This window comes from Emydura macquarii, unplaced genomic scaffold, assembly GCF_026122565.2.
Source record: "Emydura macquarii macquarii isolate MOO-44397 ecotype Brisbane River unplaced genomic scaffold, CSIRO-AGI_Emac_v2 contig_968, whole genome shotgun sequence".
NCBI classification, from domain to species: domain Eukaryota; kingdom Metazoa; phylum Chordata; order Testudines; family Chelidae; genus Emydura; species Emydura macquarii.
In genome coordinates this window covers 12,941,376-12,956,352 of record NW_027131105.1, presented here as the reverse complement: position 1 = coordinate 12,956,352, position 14,977 = coordinate 12,941,376, and the positions used below count along the sequence as shown (strand labels likewise).

Here is a 14,977-nt window from a genome sequence, read left to right as displayed (position 1 = left end):
TTTTCTTAAAGGGAAGATGGAACCTTGGAGTATTTATAGAAACTGACAAGAGGCCCAAATACCAGAAGGCTTTGCAAGATTCCATCTACACGGCCCTGCTGAATGGACCCCAATCCAGACCGGCAGCATCCCTGTTAGTCTCAGGACACCTCCGTATTAGTTATACTGGTCTGCAACAGTGAAAGGGTAGAGCAATGACTCCATGCATCACTTAACTCAGCATACCCTATGACATCGCATTGTTGCTAGTACTAATGCTGGTCCAGTGTGTCACCAACTTGGAGAAGTTCCCTAGCCAACTGTGGCATTTTGCCATAAGCACCCATGAGAGCCAACTCCATTTAAATTATATTTATTTGGCTCTTTTAGTTTTAACAGTTGAGAAGACAAGTCCAGTGCTTACACCAAGGCCCATCTTGCCATTGCCACACAGAAGAGATTCAGACACAGATCCACCCCTTCGGAGCCCCTCCCTAATCCAAGATATCTCCATTTCCATTCGGCAGGGGGCACAGCTTAGAAACGGAGCCAGTACATGGCGCTGCGGATCCGGTTGTAGTCTGGGAGCTGTTCGACGGGACCTGAGTGAGCAGAAGAGAATTAGTTGCTTAGAACAGAATAAAGAGGTCCAACATCAGTTTCTCAATTCTGCTGCTCTCTGATCCAATAATGCCACCACACCCAGACTCAAATCCTTACGTGAAAACCTGGGTCCAATAATAGGAAGAAACAAGTCTACAGAGACATTTTAATTGGGCAGTGTTTTTTAACACTACTGCCTATTTGTCTTGAAAGCCCCTTTTCCAAAGGCTCCCCTTTGAGGGCTGAGACAAACTTGGAGGAAGGGAATTCTGTGTGGAGGAAGGGAATTCATCAGGCACTTGAGGGAAGGAAGCTGCTTGGGCAGGTTTTCCAAGGGGAACATCTTGGCTGGCAGATAGACAGACATGCCAGAGTAGCACTGCAAGGAGTCAATCCCACTGATCCTTACATTAATGGATATCACCCCAGAATTGGAAGATGACATTTGGTGGGTGCTGCTGCAGTCCCCGTCCCCAGATTGAAGCTCCATTGTTAATCACATCTCTGCAGCCTGTAACTAGGTGGGAGGCTGGCCAGCAGCTCAATGCCACTGTCCTAGCACCTGTGTCTAACTAGATTTTTGGAACATATTCTCTGATGAAGATGTTTCAGCATATCTGAAGCACTAAGGCAGGGAAGACGATAGTGAAGTTACCAGGATGGTTAAATCTGAGGGAGAAAGAAGCCAGAGCAATCTATAAAGTACTTTATAAAAAGAAAACTGCCAGAGATCCACCAAGCAGATACCTTGCTCTCCATTATAAACCAAGATCCAACCCTGTTAGCTGCTTTTCAACCTCTGTGCCTATAACCAGCTCACTTACCTACTGCTGCAACCGCTGGGCATTTGTCATAGAAGTATTTGCTGTAGACCTCCCGCACCACCCTGGCATCCACAGCCTAACAGGAAATGACAAGGACAGGCAGGTGTCATGCTTCTGATAGACACTCATTTACACAAGCTAAAAGCCACTCTCAACTACCACACAATCAGACTGCCAAAAACCAAGAGATTTGACCCTTTCTGATCATCTGCTCAATCTGACCCTGCTTTGAAGTTATTTGGCTATTTGTTTGCCAGGACAGCTTACAGTCTCCATGAAAAATTCCTCTTGGAGGATGTGGACAACCTGTGTCAGTGTATATAACTAAAGTCTCTCAAGTTACATATTAGATGTAGTGCTACACAAGTACAAGTGCCAGAGATTGTAAGACACACAGGGCCACGTGATGGAGCCACTTTTTATATGGCTCTGGTGTGACTGCACCCACGACGTATCTGACAGAGGGAGTTTGGCGATGAGTATCAAAAGTGACAGTCTGACCATTGATTTAGGACTGAAGATTAAAGAGTTCAACATGAGCCCAGCCATTCTGGACCAGAAGGGAGAGTCAGCACAATGAGGGGCCTTTGAATACCCGTTAAAAAACACTTCCCCTCTCCCAATATTACTCCAATGCTGCAATTTCAAAGCCAAATGGATAAGCAAAGGAAAACTTTATGAACCAGCTTTCTGCTTGTCAGTGAAATATTCTGGGTGGAATCTCTCACAAGCTATTTCTAGTTTAGGTTTCTGGTTAAAGAAGGTCTAACTGGCATATGCTCACTGAGACCTTTCTGGCTTAAGCTATATCCTGGCCATCTCATGGGAGGCGGATTCACTGAAATGAGCCCAAATCACTAATGCTACAGATACTCAAGTCACTTAACATGGCTATATGTTGTACCATTAACTGAGCAAGGGATGAGCTAGCATCTAGATGTGGGGTGCAGGAAGGTGGTGTAACACCACCACAGAACACAAACATGGCCTTATGTTTGGCGCTCCCATGATATAGATTTCAATTGTTTAACACCGACTCCGCCTTTGACTCGCAAGGATAAACAGCCTAGTTAAATGTGTAAGTGCATTAGATGCCCAGTCTCTCAGCAGCAGGTTTTATGCCCAGAAAAACAGCTGGAGTAAATTTAAGAGTGTCCCAGTAAGAACCGATACATACCTCAATTCTGGCATCCCATTCAGCCAAAGATATACGGCGTCCATAGTTCAAGAGATGACTCCCAATATTCTCACATACAGGTGTGGTACCTGGGAAAGATGCAGAGATTCATTAGGAAAGACCTCACATTTTGAGCAAGATAGTCAAAAGCCTTCCAGCACTTATAGCATGATCACCAGTTTGGTGAAAGTACACAAGCAGCTCATACCATTAGCCAGCTTCCAGTAAACCAGAACCCATGTGCTCCTTTAGTAGGCCATCCCTGGCAGCTCCAGTGGGGACTAGAGAAATGCATTACGACTTCCACCTCTGGAGACCATGGTGCACACCTGACTTGGGCCATAAGTGAAACCACTTTGATGCTCTCAACCTTGCCCTTAGCAGGCATCACAAGGGTGTTGCCTAATTTGGTTTGGCACTGCCACTTTTGCTCAGGAGAGGTCCAAGGACACAGGGATAGCATGGAGTGTTGCAGACTAGGATTCACAATTGACAAAGCGGGGGTGGCATCCTAGGACAGAAACAGAGAATGTGCCGGGTCAGGACAGAGGAACAACCTTGCATGCTGCCTCCCAGAGCATTTCCTTTCCAGGAGGGCCAGAACTTACAGCTGTTGAAAAAATGCAAAGCAGCTGATCCTAGATTAGAACATACCATCCAGCTGAGCCACCAGGGCATTTCGTAGGATGTTCTTGGCTCTCTTCACCTCCCCATCTGTCGCACTGGTGCAGATACGCATCCTGAACAGGAGTCACAGAGGGAGTAAGTGGCTCTCAGTGACCTTCCACTAGTACAAGATGAGAAGTGATTACCGCCTCCCCCCACATTTATTTTGAACACTGCCCCTCCATTTTCAACCTCTTACACAAACTGAATAGTAGGTCTTCAACCCCCTTGCTACTAACTAATACACTGAGAACTAACTTTCCCTATGTAGAGTTCAGAGTGGCTGCAAACTCAGGCATGAGTAACACAGCAAGCTGACAGCAGGAGCAAGCTCAATGCAAGTTTAGTCTGAGCATATGTGGGGGAAGGAGGGATGGCAAATACCTCACCTAAGGAGTCACAATGGGGAGCACCTCAATGGCATGTGTAACACTCCAACTTGGCAGCCACAGGTAAGATAGCAAAGGGACCAGGGCATGCAACCAGCTGACAGTTCTGCTGTTATAAACTTCAATCACTCACAATCTCTGCCGCTAGGGTTGGCAAGAGTTGCAAAATGGGAGTCAGCCACAGACCACTGCCAAGGGATTCTAATTCCTGGGTTTCTGTGCAGTTTGGTAGGTTTCCTGCAAGTCTTATATCCCTATCTGTTGTCTACTTAGACCTTACCCCGCAGGAGCTTACCATCTGTTTCCTACTCCATGTGTACAGCTCCTAGAATAGAGGGCCCAATTTTGGTTGTAGCCGCTAGGCACTGCTGCAACACACATCATAAACTCTAAGAAAGGCTAAACAGTAGCGTGCTGAAGCCCCTCTAACCCTGGCACTCAATGGTCCCCAGAACCAGGACATTTGTCAGTCAGTCGAGAGGCTGGGATTGCGCATTCTGTATCGTCAGGTCACCTTTTCTAAGTGTAACAAGATGGTGGACAGACAGTGCTTTTCAGATGTTCTGGGAAAGACAACTTGTTTGGGAATAAGAGGCCACAACATTAGAACAACCTGTGACACACCAGAATAAATGGGCTGCAGCCATCATTCAGGGAGATCAGGGGGATAAAATTAGAACAATAGGGTGAGGTTCAGGCAAAGGAAGATTCAGGTGGGATGTCAGGAGTCATTTCTCTCATAACCTGAGGAGTTTCTTCCCAAGGGAAGTTGTGGAAGCCCCACAGCTAAGAATTAACACCAGATAGAACCTAGAAAACACAGGACTCTTCTTGACAGTACACGGGCTTGAATTTTGTAGGACGTAACAAGTTCTCTACTAGATCTAGTCCCCAGAACAGGGACTGACTACATGCAGCAAGTCACACTCACCACTCTCCTTGAGCAAAATGCAGCATATCGTCTAAGTTCAGAGGTTCAGAAACAAAATAGAGTCCAACAAGGCCTGTGTCAGAGTAGCAAGTGTTGAAGGTCTGGAAACGTTGGCAGAGTTTACCCTCTGCTGCAATTGCAGCCAGCCTGCTGGATTGATTCTGCACATAAGTAAACACCTTCAGTGATTCAAATGCTTATCTGTCCTTCAATACCTCAGATGCTCTCTCCCTGAGTGGTTGTAGGGTCAGAAGAGCAAACAAGGTAGACAGCACAACAGGATGCTGTGTGAGAGCTCAACTCGGGGGTGCACTCCAGGCTCTGCCCCACAGGGACAACAAGCTTTCAGGGCAGGGAGCAGAGATTACAGCCTGCTGAAGGCTTTTACATCTCACTAAACTTCTCTCCTTTCCCAGCACTTGACTGTGGAGGTGGTACTTGGTACCACAAGGAAGTTGGGGGATACAGGGAGTAGGCGCCTTGAAATAGAGTGGACTACACTACAGGAACACCCTGCCAAAGGGATCGTCTATATAAAGTTGTACAATGTGCTTCTAAACAGGTTCTCACCACACTGCAGTTGTAAGATGTGCTTGTGTCAAAGGGATACATATTACCTTGCCCTGCTTAAATACTATCACCACTAAATGAACAGTCATTTTGTCATCGCATCCCAGGACAAGTTTAGGGAAGAGATACTCGGCCCAAGGGGTGTCCCAGATCAGCCCAGGTAGGCGTTTCTATCTTGCCTTCTGGATTCATAGACAAACTCAATTTCATGGGAACATTTCAGAATTCAATATTATACGCAGCAGCTTCCCGCTCAGGAGATCATAATGTCGTGTCACTACAGCTGACTCCCAATGCCACGCTCCCAAGTCTCTTACCTTACCACCACCAAAGGTGTGGTCATAGCATCCTATGATCGAGTTAGCTACAAGGATGGGAATATTGTCTGGATTAGACCATCCTGGTCCCTCCACTGCCATAGCAACATGAGCCAAGGGTAAGGCATCATCTCTGAAACGGATCTGAAAAACATCATGGGGCATGGTAAGAGCAGAATGAGCACTATGACCCTCTCTAAAGTGTCTCGTGCAAAGCATGGGTTGATTCACTAGGGGACTTGGTGCGGTCTCTGTTTCTAGTCTCCACTAGGTTGCAGATGAAAGTAACAGCCTCAGTAAGTTCCTAGTGGATTTTGGTCACATCTAAAACAAAAACATTTTTGCAAAACTGGCAAGGCTGTGTAAGGTCTCAAGAGTAGAACAGCAGGACTGAGATGCCATCTGCTTATATAAAGAAACTAACCTATGAGATTACATAGAGATTTCATGCCCTAAGTGACACGGGCCTGATTTCACAAATGTAGGCTTTGTGCTCAAAGCAATCAGCTGCTGCCAAGAATTTACCTCACTCCCAGTGAAGCGGCAGGGTGGGGTGATGGGCACTGCATCCTCCTTGTATTCAAAGGGAACTCCACTAAAGTGCTGTCTGGCAAGGTCTACCAGCTCTTTGTGGGAAACACCTGGGAAGGGGTACAGAAGGAACAGGAGATGAGGACATCTGCTTGAGCCTCCAAAACTGTTAAGGAAGAAAAATAAATTAACGTTCTGTACTATATGACAGACAAGAGCCTTGTACGACAGAGAGAGCTTTGGAGTCTAAACGTCAGTTTTAAAATACCAAGACTCCCTAGAGTCGCATGAGAGTAGCACTTACCTCCAGCAGCTGCCAGGACCATGCGAGGGGCTTTGTAGTGAGTGTCAATGTACGTAGCTAGATCCGCACGAGTCAGACGCCTAAAGAGCATACATAAGATTTTAATATCCAGGAATGCAGGTATGGAGCGGGCAGGTTGAGTTGTGAGGGCTGAATGATCAGGGAAGGCAGGTACTCAATACAATGGAAGTGACAATGTATTCAATACTCCCTTGGTTACAGTAGCAACATCATCTGGAAATCTGTCATCTAGCCCTCCCATGTACTGTAATCCTGGAGACTGCAATGCTTAGGGAATTGGGACTACAATACTGAACTTTTCACCACTAGATCTCCAATTCAAATCCAGCCCAGATCAGTTGTGACCATAAGCCATTACTCTCAGATGGCTGTTGAGTAGCCTGCGTGAAACGAGGTGATCTCTATGCACTTGCTAAGGGTGCAGTGTCAACGGTCATGGCCATTGGCACAATGGCATGCCTGGTTGGTGATCTCAGTAGAGGCACCACAGACTGGGTATGGGAGACAGCTACACTCTTGGCCTGAACAGCCAATCCCACCAGTGAAGGCTGAGGCACAATAGAGGACAATACATGAGAGAAGCTTGTGTAGCACTGCTTGTACCAAGCCTATCCTAGGGCAACAGGACTTCAAACTCCGGAACTGGTAATATAGTATCTTTCACCAGCAGTGGGAAGCACAGAGACAAGACAAAAATTATAAGTAAGGCAGCGAGTCTGTCACAGAGGTCGCGGAAGTCACAGATTCTGTAACTTCCAGAGACCTCCATGAAATGCTTTTTAGCTTCCGCCCCATGAGGCAGCAGGGCTGAAGCTGAGAGCTTCTGGGGGCTGCAGGATGTGGGAGCTCTCAGCCACCACAGGGAACAAGGCTCCCAGAGCTCTCTTCCCTGAGGCTTCAGTAATGTCCTTAGCCACCACTGCCATTATTTTTAGTAGAAGTCACAGACAGGTCACAGGCGTCCCTGTATTTTTTGTGTACTGTCCATGACTTTTACTAAAAATAACCATGATAAAATCTTGGCCTTAATTATAGAAGTCCATGGTGCACAGATCAGGCCATATGTATAGCACCACATGCTGTGTTCAAATGGGTTAGGTTGGCTTCCATGTGCAAATACTTTTGTTGCTGATGTGCTTTACTAGCAAAGATCTTTCCACCCTCACTGCACACAGCTGCATGTAGTTGATGTTACGCAGCTCCCCTTTTATCAAATTCAGTTATCCATAACAGGAACTGTCTGCTCCCAAGAATTAAGTTTGTTAGTGGAAGGGGGCTGTCCTTGGGTGCACTTTATACTTCAGAGCTAAAAGAATGGATTTGCTACTCACTTCACGTTCTCTGTGGTTCCCTCGACAGTGCGGCCTAGGGCAGTGCCTTGAAAAGCAGTAGCATGAAGATAGTCAAAGACTACATCTGTCAAGTTGCTGTCAATTTCTTGCATTTCCTGAAGGATGGTGCTACGTTCCTTCTCCACCTGAGAATCCTCCAGGCTACAGTTCTGCACAATGTCAGCCAGAATCTCGACAGCTACAAGACACACACACACAGACAATATTTCAGCAATTTCTTTACCTGGTCAGAACAGAATGCAACAGAAAACTGAAGACAGGTGATAATCTGGAGGAGAAATGGGCATGGACTGGAATAAATACTACCGGGACTCAGGGAAAAGGGGAAATGCAGGAGACCATGATGGAACAGTGTATGTAGTGCAAAGTGGACCAATATAATAGCTGTTCACCTAGGTTCAAGTCTCCATCAGATAACAAAACAGACAAAATGGAATGGTTTCAATACGGAGAAATCTCCACATTAAAAATCAGTTCTCAGTTTGGCACAACATATTGCCTCTGACAAGCAAAAAAAAAGACTGGTGCAGGAATTACATAGCAGCTCAGGGGTTCAGTACACTGGCAATGCAGTGTGGGTACTCACAGGTGGAAGAGCTGAGGGTGCAGCATGTCAGGGTAAAGTGTGTAGGACATTTGCAGAAAGCTTGCTATGTCTATGGTCAGTCATAGCCTGTACTGTAGGTCCTTGCTCTGGTGAATAAAGACTACTTCCCAAAAGACAGCGACAATACAAACTGAAATCTGTACATAGCAGGGTGGTGTTTAAAGCTGCACTGAAAACAGAACCCACAGGAGCTTCACTGAGCATTTCTGACCTCTAACAACTGAGTTAACATTACATTCTTCCCAACCTCATAAAATGGCAATGGACTATCAAAGTCGCGCTCTCACCCAGCAACATTATTAAAGGCCATCTAAAGAATAGTAGTATCATAGGCTGCAAAGACTTATTTTAGAAAAAGATGAAGATGAAGGCTTGAGCACCATTCCGTGACTATGTGCCCATTGGTTATCCATTCAGGACTTGTCAGTGCTCTGATTGCCTGAGTACTGAGTGAATCATGACCTTAGGATCTCAGCATCATCCTACAGGCACCTGAGAAAAAGACATTAAAAAAACGATTTCCTCTGCCCTCAGGCTCTAGATCACAGACTTAACAGTGCAACGATCACCCTACCTTTGGGCAGGTCTTTGGATAGGGCTTTCACGAAGTAGGCAGTCTGCTCCCGGGAGGTGTAACTGTTGAGGTGAGCACCCATACTCTCCACTTCCTTTTCTAAAGTGGCCAAAGGACGTTTCTTTGTGCCCTGAAAGAAACAAATGTAGCTAGAAACTGGCTAGGTTTTTCCCTGACAACTAAAGAACCAAATTAATTACACGGATCTTCACACAACTGAGTGCCCCATTTTAGAAGTAGCGGCAAGTAATTTGTTTCAATCCCATCAGATGCCAATGGGTATTTACTAATGAGGACAAATGCAATTTTCAGAACGCCCTAAAAATGCTTGTCACCATGAACTGGGGCTGATCGCCCAGCAAAAGTTACCATGGTACGGTTACTGTTCAGCCTGCTCGCACTAAAAAAGTGCTGATCAGCAGACAGCTGCATTATTAGAAAGGCTATAGACTCTCAGCCACAAGGAAAGTGATGTTGTTTACAGCACTGTTCATTTAATGTGGGTTAAATAAGAATAAAAGGGTTTTTTTTGTTTGTTTTTTTTAAACACACACACGTTCATCCAGTAAATGAGTTACCTCAACATCAGCAGTGATTCTCCAACCTGTCATATATTCAAACAATGAGCAATACTTCCTTTGCCACAAACTACAGGAGTAGTAAAGCAAGAGTAGTTCATTTTTGGTAATTTTCATATTATATACAATAAATATGCTCAATTCTTTATAAATAAAATTACTGATGTTAGGATTAAATAAATCAGACTTTTATAAAAAAGCTGCAGGGTTGTTTTTTTTGTTTTAGGTGGGCTAAGTTTGCATTGTTTAAAATACTTTCCTGAACAATTCTTCCATGCATTTGTCAGCCACAAGGACTTCTGCACACCCTTATCGCATTCAGCACTGCCACTGATTTTCATGCCACTGACTGGTCAATTTTCTGTTCAGAGCCAGTTAATACCATCCTATAATTAGCATGGGAAACACTATAGAGAGTTACGCACGTAAATTTCTTGGGCAGGAGCAAGAGTAGAGTCCCCTGAACAATGACTTTTCAAAGCGTTATGAAAGTCAGTACAAAGATTCAGTGCACAATTACAGATAAAATGTCTTTCTAATAGAGAAGGCAGTTTGAGCTTTTATGTTGCCTTGGCAGGTACCTAAAACAGCCCCTTATCATTTGTATTACAGTGAAATCTGGAGGTCTGGATCAGGATTGGGATCCCATCCTGCTAAGCGATATGATATACAAAGACATTTCCCGACCTGAAGCGCTTAAGGTCATTTTCCTTCTAACTTACACAACGTGTGTTCATGCTTTGGTGCCCACACATCTTGAGCAGTGGCAAGTGGAAAAAGTCCAATTTCTTAACATGTTCTTGACTCTCAGGAATCAAAGCCACAAGTGAATTAAAGTCAGACAGAAAAGCTCAAAGAGCCTAGAGTGGTAGTTTGATCATAAATAGCTGCATATGTTCAATTCCCATGAAAAGTACCAGATGTAGCACATTAGCTCACCTTGAATGCCAGATGTTCCACAAAATATCCTGCTCCATTGTTCTTCTCATTTTCATAACGGCTACCTACCCCAATCCACAAACCCACCTAACAGAAGAGAGATGTGCTGAATAAATATAATTAGGAAATACAACTAGCAACAGATGCAAGTTTCCTGTCACTAAGTGTAACACAGGAGTTTGAGGCAACCCCACTGCTAGTTGCAGGACATACTCTACCACTAGCATTGAAGGGTCAATATTTGGGTTCTATTTATGCCATTTATCTTCCAACATAAGACAATACTTTTCTTAACTTTTTCAAAGATGCATTAAGCAATTAATGGCTGTCATAGTTAAGCATTAGTAAGTATGAAAGCTACTTCCACACAAATGCGGGTGGGAAGTCTGGGCAGAGCATGAGCATCAATGGACTTTTGAGACTCCTGTTGACTCATTCCAAAGCAAGTTGTGCCTTTTATTATTGCCTAGAGCCATGGACAGGGAAACACAAATGGCTGAATCTCTGCTGCCAACCTTGTTTCCAACAAGAGTTAATCCTCTTTGAAAGACTAGTATACAACCCGCACTGAGTGATCATGGGATGATTCTAAATCCATCTTAAACTTACTGTGCATGTAGGCTGGCCAGATTCCTCAGAAGCCACACGGAAGCCGTTGTCCAGAGAGGTAACTTGCGTCTCTGGAATATTATGGAGTGCCTGGGCATAGGTAGCAGCACCTCGATTTCTCACCAAACTCATCAAGGCTTGCTAAAAAGAAAGCCACCATCAAACGGCAACTCACACTCTAATGCAGAGCTACCAACAACATATGAATTGTCAAGAGTCACATGATGGTGCAGACCAAATAAGCTAGTCCAGCAGAATACAGATTCACTCCCTAAAGCTGTCCCACAGCAGGTCCCTAAACACTAATGTATATATTTTAAAATTATAAGATGTGCCAGATTCTGAGATCTCTGGGTACATGAACACTGTTTGTGTGGGGTGGGAGGAGGAGAAGTCGGGGGCGGGGGCGGCGACGGACGGGACGACACGAACACCATACACGCTACAAGTTATACTGACAAAACATAAGACTCCCATAAGCACATTTAAATATGGCTCCTCTCTTGAAAAGGATGGTTCCTGTACCATGTCCTGAGGGCTGATTCTGGCAAGCATCAAAATCTAAGACTCATCAAGGATGGTTCAGAACCAGAGTAGTCTCAGCCTCTAAAATGAACAAAATACCTTCTCCTTCTACATAGGGTATCTTCACAGGTTGAAGGAAAAAGGATGGGAGCAACCAAGTGGGCTCAAGGCAAGCCCCAGAAGCTGGAGTTTGGAAGTGGTCCCATTAAGGCATTTTTAACGTAAATTGAGATCTGTTGCAGGGCATTTACGATTTTGGGATGAGGTTATCTGCACCATGGGTCTCCAGACACTGATATCTGTATCATTCTACTATTCTTTCCTATGCTAAGATTTAAGACAGATAAGCAGTGTGAGTTTATGTTGTCCCTCAGGTTTGCATATTCCCACTTACTGAACACTCATCCCACAAAGTATATATCTTGGCAGATTTGTACTAAATGTCCCTTGTAAGGATAACTCAGTGAAAGTAATACATAGATCCTATTCTTTACAGTGGCTGCTTATAATGTATGTATTTACAATGTATGCAGCAGACGGAATTTGAAGTGGCACAGTTGATTTTTAAAGCCCTTAGCAGTGCAAATCCTATCTATATACGAGATCCGTTCCTTCAATTTCAGCACAGAGTGACATCATCTATTATTAAAGTTAAGATTTTGTCACGGTTATTTTTAGTAAAAGTCAGGGACAGGTCATGGGCAATAAACAAAAATTAATAGAAACCTGTGACGCCCTCCTGTCAGCATATGTAGTGTCTTCACTGAAGTGCTACAGCAGCACAGCTGTATCAGTGCTGCTGTAGCACTTTAAGTATAGGCCTGTCCTCAGAGACATAGGTGAATGTTGCCTATCTGTCTTAACTTGAATGGGTCATTAAAAACTAGACTGGTTATGGCCAACCCCATATCAATGGAGAATCTGAGAAGAAAATGACAAATCCAATCACCAGGACACTGACACCCAACAACCAACAACCTAGAGGGAGATGGCTTGCCCCACTTCTTAGCCGGGAAGCAGAGCAAAATCCTGCAGATCAGGTTGAGAGCAAAGGACTGGGAATGTGTGACATGGGAGAGAGGGGATAAGAGTTGATTACTGGAAGGAGTAGGGGGTCTCACCTGGAAATGACCAAGGAGGTCAGATGGAGAAAGACACACAGAACCTGAATACAAGGGCTCTCTACTGTTTGGCTGGGCTCCGGGCTAACCAGAATAGACTTGAACTATACTTTAATCTTCAGTTCTATATGCTAACTTAAAGTCTTCCAGTGCTGCGTTCCAGTTCAGTAATAAACCCAAGTGTTTTGACAATGTTGTTTGAGTGGCATTGCCAAAACCTGGTGTGGTGCATTAATTCCTGAAAAGTGTACAAGTCTCTAGCAGGAGTTTCCCTCAGTTGGACTGGTTGCATAGAGCTCACAGTGTGAAGCAGGAGTGCTGAAGTGCAGAGGTTTAGTCTAAGCAGGCAGTGCAGTGAGGTGAGGTGGCATGGCCTGCCCTGCCCTGTCCTGAAGAAAGAGGGAGACCCAGGGTCTGGCACACTGAATGGCTTCCTCCTGGAGACTGTTCCAAACCTGGTGGCGCAGCAGTGATACTATGGATCTGTGACAGTACTTTGCATAGTCTGCTACACTGTTTCTTCTGGATAACTAGCTCTTGCCCATATGGATTCTGTATTCAGCAAAAGGGGAAAGTTTTCAAGATAGGAAAACAGAACTGTAAAACTACAAAGTTTGGCAGGGGGACTCTGTGCAGGTGTAACACCTGAAGCTAGTTTCAACTCATTTTAAAAAACTGATTTGACATTATGCTGACATGATCATGCCTGTGCTGTGGTGGGCCCTAGGGAATGGAATTTACACCCACTGAAAGGCCCCTCCCTCCCTGGGACTACCCCTTTTAAAACAACCATAACACCTTCAAAATAAAGAGTTGGGGTTATTTTTGTTTTTAAATTATCCCTACTACATCTCTATTACTAGTCTCCTCTTTCACCCATTTTCCTCTCTCAACTGCAATTTGTTAAGCTTTACGGGCCGGGTTAACATTTATTTGAAATTATTGTATGCAACAGAACCGAAAATCGGAGAGCAGGATGTCCTTGGATTACGATCTACAAATAGAAAGGGCAGTGCTCTGCTCCCGCACAACGGCAGGGACTGCACAGTGTAGACAGGGACGGCACGTCGGATTTCGCCACCCTCCCTCGCAGGTGCAGCGCTGACACTCGGTGTGAGGCTGATCTAACAGCCGGGAGCCACGGGAGCAGCCGCGCTCCTCGGCCGGCTCCGAGAAGCGAAGCACGCGGGCCAGCTGGGTCCCGCCGCGGGTGTATCGGGCTCTAGGAGAGGCGTCCGGAGCAGCAGCGCCCGACGGAAGGGCTGCGCTCTGCCTGCCTCGGAGCGGTCACCCCGCCCCGGCCCTCGCAGCAACGCCCTGCCCCCGGCACGGCCCAGCCCCCGGGGCTCCGCCAGCGAGCCCCGCTCCGGGGCAAGGTCACTGCGAACCGGACCCCGGGTAACAATGCCCCCGCGCCGCGCCGCACCGCGTCTCCCGCCCGCGAGCCCGGCCTGGACAGCGGGGACAGGGGCAGCCACCCAGCCCTGGGCCACAGCCGGCCCGCGGGCCCCACGGCCTAGCCGTCCCCGTGACGTGACCTTCCCGGCGGCCAGGGCGGCTGGGCCTGCCCCGGCCCCGGTTTCCCCCGCATCCAATCCCCCAAACCCCGGAGGACCGCAGGCGCGCGCGGTTACTCACCGAGGAGCGGGGGCCCCGCAGAAGGGCTCGGCCCGCGGCACAGCCGGCTCGGCACACCGAGGAGGCCGCCATCTTGTCCCCTCACCGGTCCGTCACCGCCCGAGGCCTCCCTGCCCTAGCGCCCGGCCTGAACCGAGATTGGGGCGAAAGACGCATGCGCGGGAAGACAAGCCCTACCAGGCTAGGAAAGGGGCGCATGCGCAAGTCAACAAATTGACGGGAGACACGCATGCGCAGGGAGGAAAGCTAGCATGGGCAGAGATGGGCCTTTTTAAAGCAGAAAGGCGCATGCGCTGGAATGGGTGGCGCTGGCGCATGGCTGAGACCGTGATGCGCCCTCTGTTGGTGGGAGGCCGATGAGCCTGGTCGCAGGTCGTGCAGGGTTTTACAAGGTCAAAGTGATGGAGCAGGGGGATCGCACCGGGCAGGCGACCCTGCCCCCTTGGGGCCCCAGCGTGCTGCAGCCCATGAGCCCCGTCCTATTGAAAGAGCTCCACCCTCCCAGTGGGGAGTTGGTTACCAGCATCCTGGGGCAGATAGGTCCTGGCGTTTCCCCTGCTCATGCACCCCCATTGGAAAAGCAAGGCTTGTGTCCCCATCTAAGGGCTACCCAGGCCTGGCTGGCTTCCTGCCTGCAGGCCCCTGCCAGTGGCAGACCATGGGAGGGGAGCACGTGCTGCTTATTGCAGGTCTGGCCTTGCTCCCCCCGGGCTCACTGTGCA

The 14,977-nt window shown here is 46.9% G+C and overlaps 1 protein-coding gene across 1 annotated transcript; it reads right to left on the bottom strand.

The window, feature by feature from the left end:
- Positions 1-336: 336 nt before the first annotated feature.
- On the bottom strand, positions 337-14,428 carry UQCRC1 (ubiquinol-cytochrome c reductase core protein 1). Its single transcript, XM_067544255.1, has 13 exons — positions 14,256-14,428; positions 10,972-11,112; positions 10,363-10,449; positions 8,846-8,975; positions 7,644-7,842; positions 6,292-6,371; positions 5,982-6,097; positions 5,457-5,600; positions 4,570-4,730; positions 3,238-3,323; positions 2,584-2,672; positions 1,407-1,482; positions 337-581 (listed from the first exon to the last, which is right to left on the bottom strand). Exons 1-13 carry the CDS (start codon positions 14,325-14,327, stop codon positions 517-519), a joined length of 1,446 nt encoding a protein of 481 aa, XP_067400356.1. The 5' UTR covers positions 14,328-14,428; the 3' UTR covers positions 337-516.
- Between the last annotated feature and the right edge of the window lie 549 nt (positions 14,429-14,977).